Source organism: Epinephelus lanceolatus, chromosome 21 (genome assembly GCF_041903045.1).
Source record: "Epinephelus lanceolatus isolate andai-2023 chromosome 21, ASM4190304v1, whole genome shotgun sequence".
NCBI lineage: Eukaryota > Metazoa > Chordata > Actinopteri > Perciformes > Serranidae > Epinephelus > Epinephelus lanceolatus.
Window position 1 is genome coordinate 21,914,038 of NC_135754.1, and position 27,384 is coordinate 21,941,421.

General features: G+C 41.1%; 1 protein-coding gene across 1 annotated transcript; it reads right to left on the minus strand.

The window, feature by feature from the left end:
* Positions 1 to 1,699: 1,699 nt before the first annotated feature.
* On the minus strand, positions 1,700 to 27,106 carry nhlrc2 (NHL repeat containing 2). Its single transcript, XM_033612078.2, has 12 exons — positions 26,923 to 27,106; positions 24,755 to 24,907; positions 20,769 to 20,818; positions 19,947 to 20,352; positions 17,873 to 17,994; positions 17,645 to 17,774; positions 13,642 to 13,735; positions 13,249 to 13,480; positions 6,909 to 7,031; positions 6,495 to 6,704; positions 6,115 to 6,328; positions 1,700 to 2,678 (listed from the first exon to the last, which is right to left on the minus strand). Exons 1-12 carry the CDS (start codon positions 27,083 to 27,085, stop codon positions 2,416 to 2,418), a joined length of 2,160 nt encoding a protein of 719 aa, XP_033467969.1. The 5' UTR covers positions 27,086 to 27,106; the 3' UTR covers positions 1,700 to 2,415.
* Positions 27,107 to 27,384: the final 278 nt, after the last annotated feature.

Genomic DNA, 27,384 nt, shown 5'->3' on the forward strand with positions numbered 1-27,384 from the left:
AAGCACCATCCAAGCACACCGACTGTAAACTAAAGCAAACATATACATGGTAATATAATATTTTGAAGAGCACAAAGTGAAGCTGTGATTTAGTACACTGGAGTCTGTAACATATTAGTGATATAAAAATGTGAGTCTCTGCATAGATAACGTCTCATCAGCCTCTCAAGACATACATTTAATTTCTGTCCTTTTATTATTTCTTTTGCTGGGACGAGATTAAAGATATACTATGCAGGATTTTCTGTAAAAAAAAACAATCATACAATCCCTGGTAATCCCTCTCAATCATCACTTTTGACCCAGAAGACATGCGTGGCATTATATTTATCTGCATGTATCTTCTCATTTTTCTCTCATGTTGCTGTGTTCAGGATAAGGCTGCAACTAATCATTATTTTTATTGCCCATTATTTTCACGAATAATCCAGCTGATCTATAAACTGGTGAGAAAATGGTGAAAATTGTCAATCAGTGTTTTTCAAAGCACAAGATAACATCTTCAAATGTCTAGTTTTGTCCATAATCCAAAAAAAGATTCAGTTTACTGTCACAGAGGAGTAAAAAATAAATATATTTACAGAAGCTGGAAGCAAAGGATTTTAAGTTTTTTCCTTAATTCTTAATTAGTCAAACTAAGTTATTGATTGGCAAATTAGTTAGTGATTGACGTAACATTATTTTTTTAGCTTTTTTGCCTTTATTAGAGAGGACAGATGGACTGACATGATATGGGAAACAGAGAGTAAAGGGCTGTGGGATGGATTCAAACCCATGTGGCACACCCCAGCAATCAACTACTCAACTACTACAATCAACTTATTTTTGCAGCTGTAGTTCAGGAAGCTTCATGGCTGCAACCTTTGAGCATTGGTGTGTAACCCCCAGCCAATAACAGTACGCAGGTAAGGTCTGGACTTTACAAGGTACCGATCAGGTGCTATATTGCAAGAAAATCACAGACACATGCATACCAAACACAGAAATATTGAGGTGAACGCCAAGTGGACAAAACCTGCTTGAAAACGAGGGTGAACCTGGGGTTGACATAGTGGCCAAATGTGGAATTACAACATCTGGTGTTTTTTTGAGCATCACAACCCCTGCTAAATGACTTGTTTTATTACTGGGATTTGATCCATTTTGTCCAATAATGTTTCTAAACTGTAAAAAAGCAAGTTATTGGAGGACTTAACCAGAAGTTCTATGAACCACTGAGCAACTTTCATATGAATGAATGGGGCCCCGCCTCCAACGCTGTATCTAGTTCTCTCATACATTTATAGTATGTACAGGCAGTGCAAGACAGAGTTTGAATGATGTGCTTACAAACAGTACTGACAATTCCTGCATAGTATACCTTTAAAGAAAAGGTTTTAGATTATATCCTCCTATCTAAATAATTCCTGTGAAAGCCTCTTGGGATTCCAAGATCATATTATTGAGAAATTGACCGTAACTCGATATTAGCATTCAGAAGCAATGCTTGAGTGAGGAAACGCAGAATAAAACCGCTTTCTGTGAGTCTAAATCAAATATCAGCTCCATTAAACATCCCTTTTTTTCAAATTCCTACAAATTAATTACTTATGGGACTGACAGAAACAAAGTTAGTGTTTCTGAGAAATGGTTTCAAACACACACAGAAGTCTTTCACTAATTTTTCAAAAGCAGAAATTGTTCAATAATTACTTCTTGGAGGTTGAGGAGGTTAAAAAAAAAAAAAGACTTTGCTCACAACATCTGAATGTAAACAGCCTCGTCTTTGAGATTCACATCTGTCTGGCAGTGAAGGTGAAAATATAAAGCTCATCAGAGTTTCTGCTTTTACTTTGTTTTCAATGTTTTAAAGTAGTTTGGATCCTCTGCAACATCATTAAATGACAGAGACTCTGTTTATTCATCTACCCACCACTGACACCAGCACCACCACCTGCCAATTAGATAATCAAAATAAGTTTCTCATTAAAATCCTCAGAATATCTTTTATTTTGCAGCACTGATTTAGTCCTGCGGCACTGTTTTAAAATAAGGTAACACTGAGTGGAAATAGTACCCCCTAAATTACACAGTACAGCCTGTCCTTGTAGGAATTTGTTGCATAAATATACTATCACATGGATACAGATTTTTCAGGCTGTTCATCCTTTAAAACATGCCTGGGGATGTAACGGTTACATTCCCATGAATAACTGTCACGTGCAGGACATTACGGCGCTGATGTTTCATGGAGGGGGCTTCTGAGTAGTTTGAAATGAAATTCCCCTGAAAATCAGATTTGTATGAAATGCATTTTTCTCAAAGAGACAGTCACAGGAAAAATTAGCTTCTTCCAGAACAAAACAGGAGCAGAGCTGAGAAGCAAAAGAGGGTGTTGATTCTGCGCCTGCTGTGACTCAGACAGGTTAAGAGGTTTCAGAAGGCATGAGCCAACGCCACAGTGATTTCCTCCTCTCCATGACTGGCACTTATTTGAAGAGGCTGGGTGAAGGAGGCTGCTTTCATTGTACAGGCTTTACCTGCTTCCATACAGTAGTACACCCATACACCAAGAGTGAGGCTTGGGTTGCCGTTTAAGTCCTTCATAGTAGCTGGAAGTTTGGTTGAGATGGAGAGGGGCTTCGACAGATCCATGATGTCACCAGTGACCACCGGACTTTCTAGCAGCCATTCGTTACCTGTGAAAAACAGGAAACGGAATTATGTCTAACAAAAACAAAAACAATCCTCAGCTTGGACCCAGATCAGACACAATGTGTCATGTGCTGAAAGGGCGTTGTTGGTATTAAACTGTCTTTCAGGCATCTAAATTTATGGTTGAGTGTGGCAAGGTGCACCCCGTGTACTAGATTGGCTCGAGTCAGAGCACTGCTAAATGTAGTCTTCTACAATATTACTCACAAATAACCCCACTGAATCAGATGTGGAGAGGGTAAGGACATGAATTTACTGGGGGATATTTTTAGAAACAAATACACATTTAGAGTGATGTAACCACTGAAGGATGAATGAAAGTCAAAAAGCAAAGCCGAGAAACCTCGACTGTGAGAAAATATTATGCCAGTGAGACCATCAAATCCATGCCAGCGGTGATTAATGACACTGATTTCGAACTTGAGGTCTCTGGGTAGCCATTTCTAAAAAGCCACTAAAAAACAATTTAAATCTGCAGTGCACTTCTAACTTGATCCATTAAAATTCCTGCCTCTGCTCTGATCTGATCAGCATAAGTCTAGACTGGGTATAATCGGACAGTGGAGGATCACGTAACATAGCCTGGTAGCTAATTATGTGAACCAAGGCATGTCGTCTTATCAAAATGTTCTATAAATAGCCTGCTGATATCGATGGCTGCATGCAGCATCGCTCAGAATGATGGAGAGACTTTTGCTCCAAACCTAATGAACGGACCATTGCCTGCCACCAACATGGTATCTCAAATCACTTCACACTCTGTCGTAGGGTCGGACTATTGTTGATTACTATTTGAGAGCACTGAAGAAGGCCCTTTGAGTAGTATTTAACAGTAGAAAGCATGTATTAAATTGCCTCCATGGTGCTTTAGAGGAGTACCTGACTGATCTAAATATTTCTCCAGTATAAATCCCAGGCGTGGGCCGGCACAGTGAGAATCTGCTTGTTGTAAAGTGAAAACAACGTGAAGGTTAAGCATCATTCAGTTCCATTATTTTTTAAGAGAATCGTGGATCACGGACTAAAATAAAGACAAGAAGGAGAGGTTGAGAGGTTCACATTCAGAACAAGGTTATTATAAATGAAGAGAGTAAGTTTGGGTTGCAACTCTGACTCAACCCTATCAGGTGAAACTACAGCAAAGCATGCAGCTTTTGAAACCTACTGAAAGCAAAAGTTCTAAATATTAACAAACCAGTCACTGGAGAGACAATGCACTTAAACAAAAGCAGCTGATTCCAGCGTGGAAATGAGATCATTTTTACGGTAACACCCTGACCGTCTTCTTGCTTAAATCCCTCCACTTCTCCTCAATTAACCTTTTGCAGCAGATATTTATCAAGTCTTTGTCAGATACTGCTGTCTTTGCAGAACTGACTATTCCATAAACCCCTGCCCTGAACACCTTTTGTCCATTCATAGCTTAGCAACCGTAACCAGGCACAGCAGGTCTGTCAAGGCTTGAGTTTCTCCACATGTTGACGCAGTGTGCAGGAGGCTGTAGCAAAAGTAATATTTAATATACAAAGAGTCTGTGCTCATGTTTTTGCTTTATTTTGTTACAAAACCAACTAGAGTTACTGTCCTGTGGTTGAATGACTCTGCCAAACATTTAAGTTTGCAGTTTTGCTAAGTCCAATTTGACGTTTGAGCCAAATTTGAACAAATTTCCTCAAGGTGTTTGTGGGTTATCGCCTTAACACCCAGGCAGAAACAGAGTTATGTAGTGTATGCAGCCAAATGCAGCCGCTAAACAACCAGTCCACAAGCGCATGCTGCAGCACAGGAGAGCCAGCCATTGGGTCAAGACTCAACTGTCCATTTACATCTAAAGGAGAAGGGACACTCTTCAAGGACAGCAATGTTCATATCTTGGCTAGGGAAGAAAGATAGTTTGAAAGAGGCAAGAAAGAAGCCATCTACGTCAAACTGAGACGACCTTCATCAAACAGAGGAGGTGGCCTATGACACTACTTATCACCCACCTTCAATGCAGTCTTGGGATCCCTCCCCAGACAAGTTAACACCCATTCACACCTGGTCCCACCTGACCCTAACGACACACAACATGGCCGGGCACGATACAGCACTTAGGATATTGCCTTAATGAGAATGGAACATGCGGACATAGAGATGGACAACCCAAATACATAATGCCTTGGCGCAGAGGCATTAAAATTCAAGAGTGAAAGTGTTGGTGATTGATTCACTGCTGTTTGTCTGTTCTAATGTAAGCTGTAACCTTAAGTGTGTTCGGTTAATTAGCTCACCACCTACAGAAGTAACACGAGTATAAATTAAATGTTCTCTTATCACACTGTCCTGGTTATGATAAAAAAAAAACGGAGCTTTGCATGGTAAAACAAAGACAATGGTGCTCCTTTTTTTCCCATACTCCTACATGTATGCATGTGGCTATGCTCTCTGTTCACATAACATGTTTTTATTGTCTGTACCCAGGTTATGTACAGAGTTTGGCAAGTGAGCATTTATGTATGCAGCTCCTTTTATGTGGAATCTCTCGGTCGTTACAAAGCACTGTTGCAGGAGTTTATATTAACATACTTTTTGGCTTTTCTTTTAAGTAATCTTACTTTGTGTTTTATATTGCTTTTTTTTTAAAGATTTAAATTCTTCTGTGTTGTCTGTCTGTAACTGATGTTGCTGCCTGTCTTGGCCAGGACACTCTTAAAAAAGAGATTTTTAATCTCAAGAGGTTTTTCTGGTTAAGTAAAGGTTAAATAAGTCAATAAAATGCAACCAGTGAATGCAGAATGGAAATCCTTTCTTGTTTAAAAATGGTTCAGCTGAGAGTTTTCAACCAAGTCATGGAGCTAATGCTTTTTTGTAGTTCGCTAAATTGGTTAGCTATGACAAAATACCAGCGATTCTTATCGTTAAAGCCGTCAAAAACTGACAGTTGCTGGCCAGAATGGAGACTCCTGCTTTCTCTCAAACTCTGTGCGAAATCAATGCCCCACTGTTTCAAAAATGACCAAAAAATTTGAGTGTTAAATCTGCCTCCTTTATCACTGTAAACTGCACCATGTGCAATGCCACGAAGATTATTTTTTGGCATTTCTGCTTTATTTTTGGTAGAAAGAGACAGACAGCAAAGACAGGAGATGACATGCAGGATAGAGCAGTACGCCATCAGGGCACCCCAACAACAGAGAACTTGACAGGTGCAGCAACAGTAACGGGGCCAGGCTTACACCTCTTCCTAACTGGACGTGAACTAGAACTCGATGAGGGCCCGACAGGCTCCCTGAATGTTGTTGTTACTCGTAGTATAATTGGACAAGTTTTCACACTAGGAAGAGGTGTTAGCCAATGGCAAGGTGCCTCTTGTGGTTATAAAATCAATTGTACTTGCAGGATTAACACTGACACGTATTTGTAACAATGACTTTGTCTCACCCTCGGCTGAGAGAGCCCAGCAGCTGGGGGCCTCTTCTGTAAGTTTGGTTCCTTCTGGAAGCGACAGCGTGAGCGACATGACGAGAGTCTGGCCTGCTGACACTGCCACTGGTGGCATTTCTTTCCTGGCGGCTGATTTAGGCAGCGTGGGGGCTTTGACGGGCAACAAAGGCTTTGAAGGTACCGCATCTACGCACTCCGTGGAGATGGGGAACTGGATGGGAGAGAGATTTGAATGTTTGGGTTAGAGGGGGGCAAGGAGAAAGCTACTGACACATGCAATGTCCTTTCTCTTCTAGCTTTCAGGGTAGATTTATTTCAAACAAGTGGACAAAATGTGATGTGCATTCTCAAGGTTAGAACACACACACACATCTCACCAGTGAGACAGTCTTGGAGGACAGGTCCAGCACTTTGATTTGGTGGTTGTTGGTATCGGCCACGTAGAGAAGCTTGCCATTGTCGCCGACGCAGAGTCCTCCGGGTTCATTGAAGCAGGATTTGTTAAATTCAGGGCCAAGAATGTCTCCAGCCTCTCCAGTCCCTGCTAATGTGCTACACTGCTTTCCCTTTGGATCCACCACCTTGATCTGAACATAATTACACAGGCACATAGATACAATCACACAAAAAGCGCAAGTCCTGTATGTTCCCTGTATGGGTGTTAGATCAAAAGGAAATACATGCTTTGTGCATCCACTCAACGACCTAAAGGAACTCATTATAACAAGAAAAGCATCAAATGTGAGCACTCTGCAGCTTTGAACCGCAGCCTTGTGATGTGCAGCAGTTACCTTGTGGTTGTAGGAGTCGGCCACATAGAGCAGGCTTTGTTTGGGAGCCCAGGCGACGCCGAGAGGATGCTGCAGCTTGGCGTCCACCCCTTTCCCATCTATATCGCCGAAACCGAAAAGGTTCTGGTTCAAAAGAAGAGATCAAATTAAGATAATAATGCCCAAGCGGCAACTTGTGACCCCTGTGTCTAAATCTCAACATAGGTCAAAGAACAACACATCCAATCTAAATTTATGAACCGCCTCTAACTGAATTAAAACATTTTCAGTTTAGTTAAGAGAAGAAAAGGAGGTTTTTTAACCATCGAGATAAAGCACTCTCTTCTGAAGCCTTTCCCATAAAGTGAAAATGATCACTTTTTATTTGAAGACTTTTTATTTGACTTAAAATAAAAACATTAAAGCAACACGGGCTTCATTATTTTAAAGGTTTCTGAATAATTCATATCAGTAACCACTTTTGTAAGAAACACCAGAGAGATAACAATATCTTTAAATCGCATTAGTCACCGTGCTAAAAATAGTTAGATGAGTCATTTTTGGGAAGTTTTGCAGCAAAGCACAACATTAATGATAAATGCCATTAAAATACAACAAATGGGAACATTCATCCGGTTCTTACTGACAGTGACCAGAAGCAGACAGCTCAGATTGTTTCAGGTCAACATGACCCAAACAGATAAATAACTATTATGGCCAATTAACAACCAATTTGCTAAGAATCGGGAAGAACTGAAATAAACAGCCTCTCATTCTGTATCAGTCCGCTGATAAATAAAAACAAAATCAGAGACAACGATTTCATAAAAGGTCTCATGATTCTCTACGGCTCGCTGACTCTCCACAGTTCTGAAAGAGAGAAAATCTTTGAGAAAATCTGTTATTGCACAAGCAGAAGCACATTAAAAACGCCAGCGGGTTCACTTGTGCTCACATGTTCACCTTCACCGCGGGAGTGTGACCTCTATTTCAGATTGTGATGCAGCTGTTCACAGAAATGTGAAAACATTGTGTGAAGGATGTGCTTGAACTAGGACAGAAGAAGAATGGGATATAAGGAGAGCTAAATAAGTACCCTGTGTTTTTTTACTAACCTGTTATTTTTCATTATTGTCTATTTTTTCACCTGTCATGTCATTATCTGGGTCATGTGATGGCCTCCTATTGGTTCCTGCTACTATAGGTTGGGACAATACCTGTGTTGTATTGAAAAAGCCCTGATGAGGACCTGCAGTGGTCAAAACATGTTGGCCCTTTAAATGATTTAACCACAACAACAACAACAACAACAACAACAACAACAACAACAACAACAACAGCTTTTTATTTTTCTTTACTCATTTTCTATATTTTTTGGAATGCCTGGATTGCCTTCCTGTCAATCCTGTTGTTTCCCGTTTTCCACGAGCAATCAACACAAGGTTTTGATGTACGTTTTCTATATACAGATCAACCACTCGTTTCTCTCTTTTTGAAAGAGCTATAGATGTACTGAAACACAGCAAAATGCCCATACAAAGATCCCTGCTGTTTCTCACATGCTAACTTTGAGAAAAAATACAGGCATTTTGAAAACTTAGCTTTTAAACTTAAAATTGTGATTACAAAAAGAAAATTAAAATTAAATTAAATTAAATTAAATTAAATTATTATTATAATTAATAATAAGAACAACAACAGTGATAATAATAATAATAATAATAATAATTGTAAAATTTAAAATTAGATTAAATTAAAAACAGGAAAAAGACAATGAATAAAAAAAATTAATTAATGGGGTTAAAGGAATAGTTGGACATTTTGTGTGGAGTACACTTTCACTAACTTTCTTGCCGACAGTAAGATGAGAAGATCATCTATATGCTAAATATGAAGCCATAGCCAGCAGATGATTAAATTAGTTTGACAAAAAGACTGAAAACTGGGGGAAACAGCTAGCCTGGAATCCCCAAACAGCACATCTAGAGCTCACGAATTAACCAAATGGCAACCTCTGGGGCTGATAAAATGAAGCCAATGTCAAAAATTGCAGTTCCTCAAATGGCCACTTGAGGCTGGGTCCAAAGCAAGAAAATCCCCATAGATCCCCGTGTTAAAGGGATAGTGCACCCAAAAATGAAAATTCAGCCATTATCTACTCACCCATATGCCGAGGGAGGCTCAGGTGAAGTTTTAGAGTCCTCACATCACTCACATAAAACGTTGTTTGGAAAAACGTCATTTGAACTCTGTTTTTAGCCTCATGTGTCTCATGTGCGCACTTGCGCTCAAGACCAGCGAAAGCACATGAACACACATGAACGCAGTGCCCATGTCCCACGGCCTCGCGCAAGCACGCACACGTGACCGTGATGTACAGAGAAGCAGTCAGAGCTGCAGGCTACAATGAGGCTAAAAACAGAGTTCAAATGACGTTTTTCAAAGCTTTTTATGTCGGGGCTTCAGGACACTTGATCACTACGGACGAGCAGTATGGAGATATTTTGTGGTTTCAATTATGTGTTTTTGGACGTTTGAATCTGGGGCGCCGTAAGCCCCCATTAGGTGGAGTCGTGTTGCTACCCCCTCTCCCCTGGGATCTCCGCAAGTCTTGTGAAGACTCTACAACTTCACCTGAGCTTCCATCAGCATATGGGTGAGTAGATAATGGCTGAATTTTCATTTTTGGGCACTATCCCTTTAAAATGCACAGCCTTACAGCAGAAATAAACATGTTTATGGTCTGGTACAAAAACAGTTTTGGTCTCTATAGCTGATTTCCTACTTCATGACAACTGTGCATGGGTACATTTTTATATAACTCACCTGTGTGAATATTATCAAGGTTTAAAGTTATGTATAATATGTATGTATGGTATAGATGTAGCTGTAGCTGTTGCTATTGCAGTGTGTTTTCAGTTCATGAAAGTTAACTTTGTACTGAAAGACCGTCTCAGGAGTCAGATATTTGGCTTTTCTGGACAGTACATATTGTTATATTGGTTTTAAGGCTGATTTTTAGAAGCCTAAATTAGCATTAGCATTATCACAGTTAACAACAGATATGCACCATGCTAACCAAGCTTGCAGCTAGGGTTAGCTAGGGTTAGCTCCACCCTCTCGTCCAGGTATAGGCTGTATCTGAAATCATTCACTCATTCATAACTCTCTATATACTATAGAGGGAGTTCTATGTTGAGGACTACAAAGTGAGTCATCTAGAACATCAAAAAACTCTTTCGGACACTACACGGTCATCTCCTCTGCGTTATTAGTCATTGCCGTCCAATGATTAAAACGTGCCACATCAACGATGGTTTCCCAAAATTAATTAATAATAAATAAATAATGTTACACAGTACTTTGTAGCAGTTTGTGTTGTGTTGTGATGCACTGTTCTGCTCACATTAAACATAGGCCTATTAATAAAGTAACCCTGGCAGACATACAAGAGGAAAGAGAGTAGCATGATTGCAAACTGTCCCATTAATATAAGTAATTTTCCATTTTCCATTTGATATGCTGACATTTGTTTCACCAGCTAGTCATGTAATACCTTGGGGATATAATGTGTGACCTTATGCATGAAGCCTTTATGGTACAAGTCACAGCTAGTAGCAACCCAGCTTGCTAATTTTAGTCCATCTCTGTGCAGTAATCTTTAACTCAATTATGAGTTAAACATATACAAGAGGCTGTAACTGAGCTGTTTTCTCTCCTCTCATCCGTATCTGCTGCCATCTCATACAGTCCATCTGTTCCTTTGGCGCGGTGCATGATGGGATATATTGCTTGGTTAGTGACCATCGGTTGTACACTACTACAAAATTCTACTACAATATTCTCCTATATACCGAAGGCTTTTTGGCTAATAGGTGGGCTGTGTCCCCCTGTCTCCAGTCTTTTTGCTAAGCTAAGCTAAATGGCTGCTCTCTGTAGCTATATATTAGAGTGTTATTGATCCTCTCACTAACAGTAACTCTTGGTGAGAATGTGAAACGTTGAAGTGCTCCTTTAAATACTTAAAACACTGTATTGTAAAGTGAGGAGAGCTCAACTCACAATATATTTTAATGGTTTTTGCTGACTCATGGACAAGCTGAATAAATGGTATACGACTCTCCAGTTAATTACTCCCCGCTCTCATGAGTGACTACTTCAGAGCTCTTAGGACTTTCCAAAAATACTCCAGTGTGGCAGAATGAAAAAAAAAAAGAAACCTACAGCAGCACAACTGTGAGGACATGAAAGTAATTTCTCAAAAAATGTCTTCAGGCTTTGTTTCAGCCACAAACAAGAGTGGCTGTGTTTATTTATGGCTTTTTGTCTTTTAAATCAATATTTTCTATCTATGAAGAAATGGCCCTGAAACCTTGTGATTGCCCAGGAGTGATGCAAAATGTTGTGCAACATTTTTCTTCATAATTGTCCGAGTGTTTTCTGTGGCTGGAAATGTAGCAGATGAATGTGCAGGTTGTACGGCATGTGTGTTTGCTGCTGATGGATGGGGGCACAGCCAGGTTCAGGACATATTGTCGTTTAAGGTATCTCATGAGAGTTTCTTGTTTTGGGAATGGACTTTTAATTCCCACTACCTGCTGTTCAAGCTGCTGTTCACTGCATTGTCTGGAAGATTATTAGATGATACATTCTTCTTTTACAGAGACACTACAATTGACAAAAAATGCTAACCAGGTAGAAGAGAATTAATTCAACCAAAGAGGAAAACTCTATTAAAGCTGGGGTAGGCAATGTGTCTTGGTGTCATTGGGCAAAAATGCCATATTAATCTTTGAGCATAGTGTAATTCAAGTTGTCTAAGGGGCCACTATACATCTTCTCTTAGCTCTGTTTTTAGCCTGTGACAGGGAGAAGGTGCTCCTACTGGCTGTGCAGATGCAAATGTGCATCCTTTCAGATGGTGAAAGCCTGATTCAATGGCGGAAATGCTGCAGAAAAAGTTGCTATTCCAGCATAGGCTACAACTAATTGCATTACAAAGCGACCAAAATAAATAAAGACGGACTTGTTAGAAGAGAATTCAAAAGAGAGTCTGACAATAAACGAAATAAAAGTGTTTCTGGGAAGGAGCAAAAATGCGCTAACTGGAGCCAAATTTTTTTGCAGGTGCGTCACGTTTTTGTAGCTAGAGCCTCAAATCACAGCATGTCACCTCAAAGGGCTTTACAAGATGGTACTTCTCATGGAATTGCCACTTATAAGAGCATCGGGATCACGATGACAATCAGAATGATTAAAATTAAATACAAGTATTCATACAGGTTATTGTAAGAAGTGTGTGCTTATGTGATCATCTGGTGGGAGGGGCTAAGGTCAGGAAGGGGAGGGCTGCAGGTCGCTGTGTAATCAATCTACTGTTTATTTAATCATTTTAGTTATTTGACTGTAGTTAATAGCTAGTTCCTAAAATGGACAGGCAGAGGCTACTTGCCGTAGCTCTGGCTGAGGGTGAGAGGCTGTCAGTAAACAGTTTGTTGGGCACAGGGAAACGGAGATCTGTGTGGGTACATGAGCCCCTAAAAAAGAGAGTGGGTAATGGGGAGTACCACCAGTTGGTCCAGGAGCTTCACCTCCGTGATGGCTGTTTCCAGGCATATTTGAGGATGACTCTGGGCAGTTTGACAACCTGCTGCCTATGGTCGGGCCGTATAGCTCTGGGAAGCCAGCAACCGCTACCACCAGCTTCTCCTCCATTGTTTACCAACTGTAAATGTGTCGTGACCATGACGACACAAGAGATGACGTGGGGCGTTTATTCGCTCTGAGTCGAAGTTTCTTCAACGCGATGAGTTTAGAGAGCTACAGCAAAAACGCCAGGCGCGTCGCAATGCAAAAAACTGCGAACAAAAAGCTTCATTCTTATTAAAATCAATTACAAAATGGCGCCTCAAGCTGCTAAAACGCTTTCTGTGTGATCAGGGCCTGAGGCTGTGCTCTGAATTATTAACTTTCAGTACGTCCAGAAGTTGCCTTTACAAAGTACGTACTGTTGTATGGCATAGTCATACAACTTGGACAGACTACTTTGTCTTGGCATTGTGCCTTGAACTTTGACCCTCTTGCTCATAAATCTGTCGCATTTGAAGTATAAAAAAAGTAAGCAATTTGGAACACAGTATGTATTTTCAAATTCAGCTTCAAAGACACTTCCGATTCATTTGGTGCTTGTTCTCTGTGGCTGGTTGGACATGAACCGCCTGACCATAATAATGTAATGAAATCAACTAAAAGGTATTTATTACAAGTATGAAATGATGTGAAGAAATCCATTCCATCCATTCATTCAGTTATACATTCATCTAACATGCTGTCATCCATCCATCAACTGCTGCACACCCACCAGGGGGTCTCTCTCTCCCCCGACCAGCAATTTGACGGCTCCATCCTTCAGTGCCAGCGTGCGGATGGTGCTGCTTTCGCTGTCGGCCACGTACAGGCAGCCCCAGGGCTCCTCCGGGGCTGGAGCCAGGCCTGAAGGCTGAGCAAAGCCAGCCTTGTGGGGGTAGGCGTTGTTTCGATTCTCCTCGTTGCCGCTGCCTGCCCATCGCACGCACGTCCCTGCCTTGGACTCACTGTTTACATTTTGAAATAGACATTACAAAACACTTGCATACATTGCTGGATATAAGGAGTACATTCTCCCTTTTTATCATTTCTATTTGCTTATTTAGTTATTAGTGACTCAGAGAGGCTGCAGCCAAGAGGCCATGGTGGTCATGTGTCAGTCTCTCACCTTCCTTTGGGCAGTTTCCCATCTGCCAGGAACAAAGCCCAGATCTGGTGGGTCCCTGCCATGGCTATCCACAGCACGTTATCTTCATCACCGCCTACACATACAAACACACACAAAAACAAACTCTCTTTGAACCAGGAAACTTTTAAGACAACATTTTTGTCCTCAAAGGTGAAATGTCCTTTCAGATGTTTAGACTAGTATTACCATGAAATATGTCTGCTGACTGAGACAATAAGTTGTGATTGTTTGGTGAAGGCGGGGTGCCAAAAATTGAGTCAGAAATGCAGCTGTGCAGGTTTAAGTGACGGCAGCCTCACTGACAAAGGCTGTATGCCGCCTCAGATGCATTCAGCAGAGACAATACTGTCATCATGATAAACACACAACCCTTACAGACATGCAGTATCTCAGTTGTATTTTTAATGCAGCGCAGAGCTCGGGCCTTCTTGATCACATCTGGCGGACTGTCAGCAACATCTGACAGCATCAATTTCACTGTGGTTCTTTACAGTTCAAAAGGTGTTGGGTCCTCTTAATTATTCATACATATGGGGAATAAATCATGAATATGCAATGAGTGTTTGGATGTACTCTCAGAGGACAATGTTGGTGGAGTTAAAGGTCTGATATCACATCCCCAAACCTTGTGGTGATGTGCAAACCAGCAGGTTGTGTCATCCATCAAGCCGTTCATTACATGATCCCATGACTGATTATCTTGTGCTTACAGGCTGTTTGCAGTGAGAAATAATCGGACTGATGGCCCTAAATTTTTTGGAGTTAATGCTTTAAATTCACTGTGATTAATAATTCAAACTAACATGTGACACCTGACTGTTGATGAGTGTCGTACACGCCACAGGCAGAATAAACAGCTCTGTCCAGGCGTACACTTTCATCCTTTGTTTAATTAGGTGCACAACATTAATGGGGCAGTCACAACACATGCTTACATTTTACTTTAACTACAACTGTCGGCTCTTACAACACCTCAGAGCCCTGTTTTAATGATCTATAATGCATGGTGTGAGGTGCATTTAGGACTTGTTGACAACTTTTGCTGGTTAAACGAAGCGTAACCTGGGCGCAAAGTGGGTGTAAGAGGCAAAAGGGTTGTATTTAGTCCCTTAATTAATTCATCATAGGTGTGTTTTGGGGCATAATATAAATTCAACCAATCAGTGTGTTATCTCCCATTCCCTTTAAGAGCCAGGCGTGCCTGCAACTGTAGAGTAATGCAGTAAGTATTGTCACTGCAGCAAATATCGTGGGACATTTAAGCTGCAAAACTAAGAGCTTTGGTTATAAACTTGACAGAGGAAACAGAACTAAACTTTTAACTTCTGGAATAATCAATGAAGTAACACTGCTCCTGGTACATAAATGCACACAGTGTCTCTCTTTATGGGGAGTCAGACAGCAGCCTTGCAGCTCTAATCTGCTATGTTCACACTTTATAGAATGCAATTGATATTTTCCTCATTAATAAATGGTTATTTTACCGACCAAACCCATCCACGCGCTGTGGACCAGCCTACGCTGACGCATCTTGCTATCTGAATATTGTGCCCTTTAAATATCAAGGAAGTACTTGGACTTTGAACCACGCTTTTGTTCGTCAATGGCACAATGGCTTTCTGCTGCCTCCAAATAGCAATACGTCAACAACGCGCCTGACCACACCTCATTTTAAGACCTACACACCCAGGGATGCACTGATGGGCACAAGTCCTACTTGAGCATGATTTCTGCAGAGCCTGCGCTGTAGCCTACGCAAGTGGTCTAGGGCGTTTTGAGTATTTATACTTGTGCAGTGGTGTGTCTGTGTCACTGTGCAGTTACACCTCCAAAACACTAGTCGGTGTTGGAGGTTTCTGTGAAGTGCTGTTAAGTTTAGTTGATTCAAAACACACACTAAACACACACTAAACATGGCTTAATAGAGAGAATCGGAAGTACACAAATCAGCTTTTCTATAACTCGCAGCATTCACAGACAGACACTTGTCTATCTGGACACATTTTTCCCAACAAATACAACATGCTAACGTTATTAGCACAAGCCTATGGCATTTTACATTGTATATATTAGCCTAGCAGCTTGTGATCTTTTCCTTTTCTCATATGAAGCCAGGAGCAACAGCAACATTTGACAAAGGTAACTGTACATAATTTGGCTCCCTTACAACTCACAAGGTTCACCAGCACAACAACTGTCTTATTCTAAACACATATTTCCCACAAATATAACATGCTAACGTTATTAGCACAAGCCTATGGCATTTTACATTGTATAAATTAGCCTAGCGACGAGCGGAGAGTTCCTCTGCTCATGTGAAGCCAGGATACATCCCACACACAACTTAAAATGCTATTTTGTGGAGGCTTTATTGTCTTTACAATTTATTGTTTCTTTTCTGTGAAATTTAAGTGTCTGTGCCATGACATTTTTGAAGAGGTGCACTCCGGCTAGTGCGTAGGGTACGGCATAGGCTCTACATTGATGTAAAGCCTGCATGAAAAATAAATAAATAAATAAATAACTGGCTATTAAGGGCTTGTAGTTTTCTCCGAAAGTGAAGAAAGCAAAGAAATTAATAGACATTTTTAAATAATATTCACTTAATGACCAAAACATAAATAAGGCTCAAGTTGTACATGATAACCTCATATTCAACATGTCTAAATGATAACAGCCTGGAGAGCAGAACAATAACGCCAAATTTAGCAGCAACATACAGTACTGTCTGCAAGGTGTATATATTGTTTTAAGGAATCTGCTGGTATGGCCTCTGTGTGTGTGTGTATGACAACAACTCTATGCTGACTGATGTAGAATCTGCAATGCCCGTAGGTAACAAGGCCTGATGGCAACACAACACATACACTCAACACTTAGGGACAAAATGTCTGCGAGATTCAAAAGCTGAGTTAAAAAAGCTTTCTGCTTTGATGAAAAAAGGTAATGTGTGACAACTTTGTACAAAAGATCGATAATAAAGAAACTCTGAATGCCAAAGGCAAAATAATAAGGCGAAGAATTCAGAGAGGCAAAGCTGGAACTGGAAGTCTGAGATTACTTTGTAGGAAAATGAAAAGACCTTGTCAGGTACTTCACAGTCGTTTGTGACTTGTGCAGTTTTGATCCCATATTGATTTTTAGCCTCAGAGTGATTCAGTAGAGCTAAAATGAGGGATTTTGGCAAAGAAGTTTACTGAGCATCCCCCATGGGTGACATCCTAAACTGTAGATTAAATAACTTTAAGTGGAAACAGACATGAAACACAGCTACGGTACAACCTCATTTCTAAAATAACTTTAAGTGGAAACAGACATGAAACACAGCTATGGTACAACCTCATTTCTAAATGAAAAGGCTGCCGAGACACTGATTCATGTCTTTATTTCAAACTGACACTCTTTTTACTGGCCTTTCAAAAAACACCTCTGAGAGACATCAGCTCATTCAAAACTCTGCAGCTTGGCTACAAACCAGAACCAAGAGGAGAGAGCATGTCAGGCCAGTCTGAGCTGCTCTGCACTGACTTCCTGTTACATTTAGAACTGATTTTAAGCTCCTCCTCCTTGTATACAAAGCCCTACATGGGCTGGGGCCGAGCTACATTGCTAACTCCCATTAACTATTTGCCTCCAAGAACACTGCGAATGCTAGTTTCAAACAATTCCTCTAAAGGTGTGATCACCCTGGTCTTTTCTTATCGGGTGAGATGTAGCCACTTCCTGTTGTTTACAGACCTCCGTTCCTTTATCTACACCTCAGTCTGACTGAACTGTGACCTGTGAAATGATGAGACCCAAAAATACCCAGGCAATCTGAGACAAGAAGGCTGCACTATCCTCTGTTTCTCTCTCAAGAATTATTGATTGCGTGGCAGCGTTCAGAAATAAAACAGGTGACGAGAGCAAGGGCAGGCACAGAGGGGAGAGACAATAAAACATCGCCCTTCTGGTTCCTGTCCGACCGCGCCACAAGACTCACCAGCGGTGCCAAGAGTCACATCCCAAGGAGAGCTGATGGGCTGCTGAGGTCCCATGGCACCGCCCTCTTTGTCCGTGCCTTGAGATCCAACTCCGGCGAGAGTGCTGACTCTTCCCTCCGACAGGTCAATCTGAAACCCGGACAGACAGGCAGAGATATACGGATAAAAATCAAGTGACATCGAATTTAATTAAAGCAGTGATTTTAAGAGATAGTTTAGGGTGCTACCTTTCGGATCAGGTGGTTTTCGGTGTCAGCCACGTATATAATGTCCCCTTTGATGGCCACACCCTGAGGGGAGTTAAAGGAAGCTTCGGACAAGTCGCCATCTTGTCTTCCGCTTTTAGGCCCTGGGACAGAAATGATAATCACATGAAACTTAAAAGTCTGTGTGTGTGGTACACCATGTGGATGCATCTCTGATGACAGATCAGTTGTTTATATGTCTTTCTCTTCACCACCACTGTCATATTAAAGCTCTACAGGGGAATTTGTGCATCTTCAGACTCGGCGTGTTCAGGTATTTGACATTTATCTGTGGTCCGATGTGACTCATAAAAGTTTTTGACATTGACAGGTTACTAAGCAACAGCACTTTAATTGTTCCTCACATATTCACTTATCTTTCAGTTAACACAAGAGGTGGATTGAGGCATTTTTTTTTTAATCTTCCCTGCCTGAAAAGATATGACTGATGATTTTATGATTACTAATACGAGGGATTTGTACAGGCGTACTCGCCCATTAACAGCTGGAGCACAGGTGGCCTTCACTTTCTGTAAGTGCCATAATTACTTGAGAGTGTGACTGATTTTTAATCTACTGTCCTTATAGTGCATTAACAAATGTGCTCAGGATGATTTGATACAGAAACAATTTGCTTGACGCTTCAAACTTCTTACACAAATAAATGTTCTTTTTTTTTTAAACCTCAATTTGTCCACAGTAAGAACAGTGCCAGTCCCCAGTGTGTGGTCGTCCCTGTTGTTGCCAAACTCTGTTGGTCTGGGGACAACACAGTCTGCCACGTAGCTCCAGAAATACCAGTGATGTTTAAAGAAGTATTACACTGCTGGAAAGATGGTCCTTTCATTAAACATGGGCTGTCTATGCAGTAGAAAGCTACGGATACTTTTGAATTTGGTGCAACATGACCAGAGAAAACAAAGTAAAAGGACTGTGACATTCACTACAACCACCAGAATGCACATGAAACTCATCATCTGGCAAATTTGAGCTGGGAAATGAGCAGGGACATCTGGGTGCTGGCAAGATGGAGGGAAGTTTACCACAGTTCGATCACACATACTACCCACATTCTTATGACACAGAGCTGGTTTAAAATCTGTGACGTTTCCCTTTAAACACCGTTGTTCAATTTGCATGGATTCTAATCATAACAAGGGAACAACAAGACTTGTGGGGTCCTCCAGGAGGAGCTGGAAAACACTGCTGGGGAGAGGGACGTCTGGAACACTTTGCTCAGCCTGCTGCCCCACGCAACGCAACCCGGCTTTGGATAAGTGGTTGCACGCATTCTAATAACTCATGCATTAAATAGCTACTCCACCAACTCAGAGATGATTTCTTTGTGCTAAATGACAAATCAAATAGCACAAAAATCATACTAGTAGGGACACCTTAAGGTTCCACCAAACCCACCCAGATATCTACGCAACTTTAACCTCAATATGACGCATATTTCCATCAAGGGATGGAAATCAAGAACTGGTTCCAAATTGTCAAATCCATTACAATCGTATGCCTCAGAGCTTATCAATTCCTTTTATTGATGCAGCCATGTTTTTATGACAGTTGCCAAAGGTGTAACAATGACATCAAACTCATGTGTTTACACTGCTAGGAACTCCCAACAAGAAGGAGTCACCGTGGAGTCGAGGACACGGTCAAAAGGGTGACTTGATTTCACGAGGAGAGATGAAATGTCTATAAAAATGACAATTTCAAGGGTGGAAACATCAGCAATACGATGAAACGTCTTATGCAATGTAAACTTGAATTTGAGGATTGTCCTGTGTGTGACCCTACGCACGAGTGTCACTGCCTCCAGACCAAGCAGCACAGCCATTACCAAGGGTTGATGTCCTGTTATAATAGCATTAGCGCCACGCAGGCAGGCTTAGCAGGTTTTTTTGCTTAGAAAATAATGAAACAGTTGCGCTGACACTGAAAACCTACACAGAAAATTAATCAGAATCTTATCAGTTGCCATCCCTACAGACACTTATGCAACGTTAAGCCCATTACACTGCAAATCACCATCCAGTTTCCTCCTTCTTACCTCCTATGACATATAACAGCTGTCCAGTTGTGGACACCACCAGAATCTGGTGATGCCCAGTGTCCGCTATGGCCAGTCTTTTCTTGCTGTCGTCTACGGCCACCTTCCCGGGAAAAGACAGGACGCTGGGTGGCAGCGAGTCTCGGTACAGCTTGATCCCCACTTCGTGTGTTTTCAGGAGACCCTGCTCCCCGTAGTGACGGAGGGCGCTGTCAGAGAAAAGCATCAGCCTGTCGCGGTGGCCTTCACCCACCAGGGAGAAGAGCAGGTTGCCACGTGGGCCCAGTAGGACCAGCGTGGGCCAGCAGGACACCTCCAGTTCATGCCACAGGTGTGCTTCACTGTCGTTCACGACTGGATGGCAGATGTCATAGCGGAGCACGGCGCTGCGGACGTTGTCCAGGACCTTTGAAAGGTTGGAGACAAGCATAGACGAATGATCATGTACAACAGAAAGGCATCAGTGCTATGTTTATACAGAATAAATGAGAGGAGAGTATCAGGGGGGTTTTCTAAAGATCTGAGCATGTTTTATGGTCTTACACTGATAACAAAAATAATTTCAGATATGATCATTCTGATAGTTATCAACTGAGCTGCCAAAATCAGACTCTAATTCTGGCACGCTGGTGTAACATTCCAGATTAATGCTTTGGTGCTTTGATTTCCTGCCTGAGGAAAGAGTGGGTCATGTTGTCTTCTATCATGCTGAAAATTACACATATTTGTTGATACTTTGCAGTGATGAAAATGCAGAAAGAATGCACGAGCAGAGCGGCCTACGGAGAGGTAAAAATGATGAAGAACAATGAAAACACTTACCTTCTCATTGGGGAATTTAGCTGAGTGCACACCAACAATAACCAATCCATCTGAGAGGGAGATTAAACAAATAGAGACACAAAGACAAAAATAAAACAGAGCCAAACATAACAGAACAGTAAGTGATTTGACTTATCTGTGCTCACAATAAAAACTTGTCGTGACTTGACATGTGTCCATCTAGTAAAGCTCTAAATCACTGTGTCAACAAGTTGCATAAGCTTGATCATAAACAAGACGCCAACATCACACACACACACGTGCACGTCAAAGAGGATTGGGGAGAAGGAGGGAAACGGATGATTTTCGACTGGAACCCTCGACTGTCTCGCTTTGTTATCAGTGACCCTGCAGCAAAACGACAGCCTCACAGAGGTTCTTGGAAATGTTTAAGCGCCTCCAGGCTGTAAATGTTTTTCACAGCAGTCTTCAAAGACAATGAACACTACCCGTATTGTATCGATGATGAGGGCGATTAGTTAGAATTTGTGACTTTTGGCAAGGACAAACGAATGTCTAAATAGACAGGAACGCCTAAAACTGTGGAAAGAGGCAAGTTTGTGATGCTTTGTGAACACTTTGTTTTGGAGCTAAAATTTGAAGTGGCCTTACATATGAGATATCTCGAGTTTCCTTCCTGTTCTCCGATCCCTGTGGGATTCTTTTTGGAAACACAGTCGCTTCTTTACTCGTGTCATTCTGAGGCACTGAGTCTGAAACTGTTGTGTATCAATGACAAACATGGGTAATAGGCTTTGTCTGTAGACGTTTATCTACAGGGTACATGTGACAATTCACGACATACTCTCAGAATTTGAGTTAAACTTGAGCTCAAGTTCAACAAAATTATTCTGAGAACATGTAGGTATGTTTATGACTTGTTACATGTACTCCATAGATCGCTGGTTCCTGACCTGGGGGTCTCAACCCCTACTAGGGGTCACAAAAGCTTCACAGGTGGGTCACAGGGCCTTTTTGGTTTAAGGAGTGTAAGAAAACTTTTTGAAAAGACATTTGCTCAAAATTCATCCAAACCGCTCGTTGTACACAAAACCTCCTGCAGTCATTACGTTTTCAATTTGGTTTAATAGTGCATTTTATCAGTTGATCTGTACTATGACTGTTATGCATTGAATATAACATTAAATACCCATAAAACATGTCACTTATTAGTCACATGATAGAAACGGGGTTGCTTGAGGAAAAAGACTGGGAACCACTGCTATCGATGATCTGTTTAACGTCCACAGAATAAAGTGAAACAGTTTGAACGGTTGAATCTCAACTAATCGATTTAATTCAGGTGAGAAAACAATTTGAAGTAACTTTAATTTCATAATTAATGTGCATATGTTCACGCTATGGCTGTAACTAACAATTTTTTTCATTGTAAATGAATTCGTTGATTATTTACTTGATTAATCGATTAGTTGTTTGGTCAATAAAATGGTGTGTGTCACAACTCACTGTCCAAGAGAAGAGAGAGCAGAAACTGAGAGCTGAAACCATTTCAGATATTCAGAATCAATATGTATCGACTGCACTTGTTGGTGATTCATTTAATAGTAGACAACTAATCGATTAATTGTCGCATCTCTAATTTGCACATAATTAGTTTGTTATTTGTTGCACAAAACAGGCCAAGCTTTTATTTTAATTTACATTTCATCCTGCCTTTTTTATAGCACATAACCGCAGGCTACTTCCACTGACAATGACATAAACAAAAACCCTTGCTCACTCCTGACATTTCCTTTCCCTCACATCACCGAGCCGCCCTCAGACATAAAAACACAAGAGATCCAAACCTTCAAACTCAAACCATCTGCAGCGGATTTCATCACCCGTGCAGTATAGTAGCAGCACAGATTGCAGTGACGATGGGTGGGTGGGTGTTGGACTGTGGGAGTGACTGGACAGGGTGGCTCCCACACCTCACTGACCAGAGCAGCAAACAGAATGTACCCATAGCAGTGCCAAAGATAAGGCGAGTGAGATAATGTGTGTGTGCTCTGCGTCCTGCCTGGCTCGCAACTGAATTTCAAGCTGCATGGCTTCCTCAGATGATCCTGTAAAGGGCCAGCGGGATGAAAGAGTCAGTCGGATGTGATAATGCTCTGCGTGGAGTGGCTATATAAAGAGCCATACAGTGGACTACAGCGGGGGGACAATTATGGGCCCTGTATGCACTTACTTGGAAATATTTTTAGAAACTGTCTCTTCACAGCTGAGATAAGGGTCCTTATGCTCTTGGACAAAAAGAGAAGTCAAGTTGATGTACTGCAGCTCCTTTGCCCCAGTGAACTTACACATGATCCTGTGACGCAGCATGACACATAATATAGATACCAATGGAGTTGTGCTCCCTCCCTGCTGAGCCAGTGCTGCTTTTTATAAGTATACTATTTCTATTAATTTGGCTGTTGCTTGACTGAAACTTGCATTAATGAGCATTTTGCCTTTTCTGTTTTACGTACATCTATCTTCCACTCATTCAACATGCACAGGAAATGGACAGTAATTCTCCACAGCTTGATACTTGTTCTAATTAGCCCACAGCTAACAATAGCTATGGTTTAACGAGCACTGAACAGGGACCAATCATTCCTTTGTTTACAGATACTGAGCACAGTTAAACTGAGGCCACGAGCTGGGCCGCTTGCCTCAAGCAGAGATGAGAGGCAGGCTACAGGAGTCTGGTAGTCACTACTTTCCAAATCAACACGATGTTCTTTCATTTTCAGACTTGTAGTTTTCACCCTCGACTGACACTAATCCAAGCAACGTTTGTTTGTCATCAGATTCGTGGCCTTTGGAGCTACAAAAGGATTTATTCCTTTAAAACACACAAATGAGACTCACTGTTGCACTGATTGACATGCTCCATGAACATGAATACTGATGTCTATTTTGAGCCAGTTCCACGCACTCTGTCGTGGTGTCAAAAATATTAACTAGAGCACCAAATCTCTATTAATGCAGGGCTGAAAACAGCCCTCAATAAAGACGCTGTGCACTCCTGTTTGCGTCATGTTTACAGCCCAGATGTTTAATTTTCAAACATTTATATCTCAGTAGGAACAAATGAGCTCAAGGCTGTGTGACACAAACAGGGTCGAGGGGTCAAAGTATTGAGAGACAGATACAATTTCACTTTTATAGCTATCTGGTAAAATTGCTTTTTAAAAAATCTGCACGACTGAGCATGTTAGAAACCCAAATAAACAGAAGACAAACACAAAGTTCGCTAGTTCTCCCTTCTGCCAAATAGCTTAGATCAGTGACACTCAACTTGGGACAAATCTGGCCTGGGATCAGGTCCCGGGGGCCTGCTGACCATGAAAATAAATTGATTCCCACTGGGAATTTTTAGATCAAACACAAAGTGCCAGGGGAGGATCCTCTAAGCCCTGAATGTCCTTTAAATCCTGGAAACGCCCCTGCGTAAACATGACCTGTGCAGGGCTGCTGTGGCTGGACTGGGCACTTGGCAAAGACGAGCACAGCAAACGTCAAATGGTTGAAACAGACACTTCATTCATCATTTATACTGATAAATATGACTAATGCCCGTTCATTAATTGGCCACTAGCCTCCTGCCATTGTGCAAAAGTTGCCCTCGGGCAAAGCAAGCTGAGTATCTGTGGCTTAGAGCAACCTGCCCAGCTGTGCTATTCAAGGTGCCTTGTAACAACAGAATCACATGAATATCATGTCTCATTATCATGATATAACTGTATGTATTCATTGACACGTCAGTCATTAAGGGCTTTGCCTCTGCTTAATTTTATTAATGGGAGGATCACGAGAAGTCTCCTTGGGGAGGACACTGGGGGGAGTTGTCCTATATTTCCACATCATAAAGGTTTGTCATGATGTTGAATTGCATGTTATTCTATTGTAAATCATTCATTCAAACCTCTCAACCCCTCTAGAAACAAGACACCTACGTCAGCTGTTGCTTTAAAGCCAGTGTACATCCATACCTTTGACAGAGTGCGTCTTCTCTAGCCGGTGCAGGTCGGGCAGGATGTGCATGCAGTTGATGCAGCAGTAAGTAAAGAAGTCCAGCAGCACCACTTTGCCAGCCAGCTCCTTGTTTAAAGACAGAGGCCCCTCTGTGTTGAGCCATTCCAAGCCTGGAGTAAATCACAGAGTGGAAAATTGGCCTGTCATTTTATTAATTATGTTTAGTCACAGCGCAGGAAAACGTTTCACAGTGCCCATCTGTCTGGTCTGATACTGCATTTATGTCATATGGAAGGAAAAAAAATAGCTGATGGATCAAAGCAGACTTGGAAGTTCTCACAGTTTCAGAGGTGTTGCTAAGCTATTAATGCCATGAATTAATTTCTGAAGATCTAGATCGTGTTTGATAATTCTTTTTTTTTTTTTTAACACTAACCTCACATGCACTCCAGATTGTGTCTGATAACGTCTGTCACACTTTACTGACATGCACTCGATTAATACTTTTAAATTTCACAGCGTACTGAGCACCAAAATCCAGCATGAGGTACCTGGAAATAAAACACTTTGAGCCTGTTTGAACGTATTTCTTTTACTTGTGCTGCTGTCTTGCTTTGCAATGTCTCCTTAGAAAGAACAATTCTTAATCTCAGTAGCACATGACCTGATTAAATAAAAGCTGAATAATTAAAAAAAGAGTTATCCCTCCTTTTATACAGCTTTGAAAATGATGCAAGCACAGAGCAAGTAGGATAAAGAAGAAATAGATCTCGTGTTTTTAAAGATTCAGCATTTAAATTGTTGAAGAGGAAGACTATAGGTATTGTATGGTACCTAAGATGGTTTAATTTTAGGTTTTTAATTTGTTATTTGTGGAGTTTAAACTTGGCTGTTGTTACATACTGTATATCTTAAATGTTTCTTTGACTATGCAAAAAGAAAGGCATTTAATACACATATAATATATAAAAACACAAAATACTATAATGAATGGGTCAAGTACAGAGGTATACTGCCAAGAAGAAAATCATATGAACATCCATAACTGTTTTTAACTACCAGTTTAATTTATTTTATGTACAGTCATGATGGGTTTGTGGGCCTAGTTTCAATCCCATACAGCCATGTTTATTACTCTGCTGTTTGATGTTCTAACTGTAGATCCCCATCTACTGGTGCAATGAGATATTGCCAACATGTTGCATAGCAGAGGACCAAACTGAGGTGATGCTGACACCAGCAGCATTTGATTCCCCTCCCCTGGAGCTTTATTTTGAAACTACACTGGCGACAACCTTTTTCATTCTTCAAGTATGGGCCAACACTGTTTATACTATTTGGTGTGACAGCAGCTACAAAAGACAGCTGTTATGTAGTTATTCTGAATGTTAGGCTGTTGTTAAAGGACAAAAAATAAACACACTAATTCAAAGATGAGTAAGAAACCACTGAGAAGTCAGGGGTATGCCAAGAATTCATTCTTATGATGGTGCCATCAGAGAAAAGGCTAACATACTATCATTGTATGTGAATTGTGAGTTAAATTTCAAACTACTTAAGCATTTAACGCCTTATATTTGCAGTAGCATGAAAGTTATACAGCTTAGAGTATGAATAAAGCCCTGAAGAGGACAAATACAAAGACAGAGAAAAGGAAAAGGTACATAATATAATGCATGCTCTTGCTTTATATAGACTTGTGGCTTCCAAATTATGCCATACTTATTGTTATGAAAGAAAAACTTAAATAAAGTGAATAAAGTATAACTTGGACAGGAGGAAGCTGCAAGCTATTGTGTGCACAGCTGATAGACACAGGCAACAAAACACAACACAGGAAGCACTGCACTGTAAAAAAGTTGAACCTGCACAAAACAGCTGCTCCTTATTTGGTCTGAAATTGATCATTGCAGCCATTTCTTTAAATAGCTGTGTCACCAGTTGTTTTGTGAATAGATAAGATAGTTAGCTAACTAACAAAAGCACCCGTAGTTAAAGGGTATGTTAAAAAGAATTTAAACACCAATAGAGAAAAGGAGAGGACCCCTTAAATGTTCAGTTCCCATACTGTATGAACATGTCGAGTCCTGTAATGGCATGTTAGCAAACTCGAGTCAAACTATGGAGCAACTGCTATGGACAGAGACACAGTGCTAGGCGAGCTAGAGCTGTAACATGGGCTAACCTGTCTGGAAATCGGGTATCTTCAGGTCCTCTCTCTCGTCTAGCCTTTTTAAATACTCGTAGACAAGATTTTCCTTCTCTTGCTGTGTCGCGGCGTCGTCCAGGGCGTAGTCCAGCTGAGTTTGGATAGGAAATAAGGTGGAGAGGCTGCAGTAGGACGCCATGTTTCTAACAACAAGCAGCCTACTAGGTAAACTCACAACGAAGATTCAGACCGCGGCTTTCGACACAAAAGTAAAACGAAAAGATAAAATTAAATTCGTCACCTGGGGCTTTGTTTAGAACTGTAGACTGTTTTGTAACTGAATAAATTACCAGTAAACTATTGTGTATTTTTTTAATTGTCTTTAGCTTGAATGATTACGAATTCAGTGTTGGGATGTGCGTGGAATGTGCTGCTCGGTTTCTCTACTTGTCTTTACCACATTCATCACTGTATTGTGGCGGTAAGCCCTAACATGTC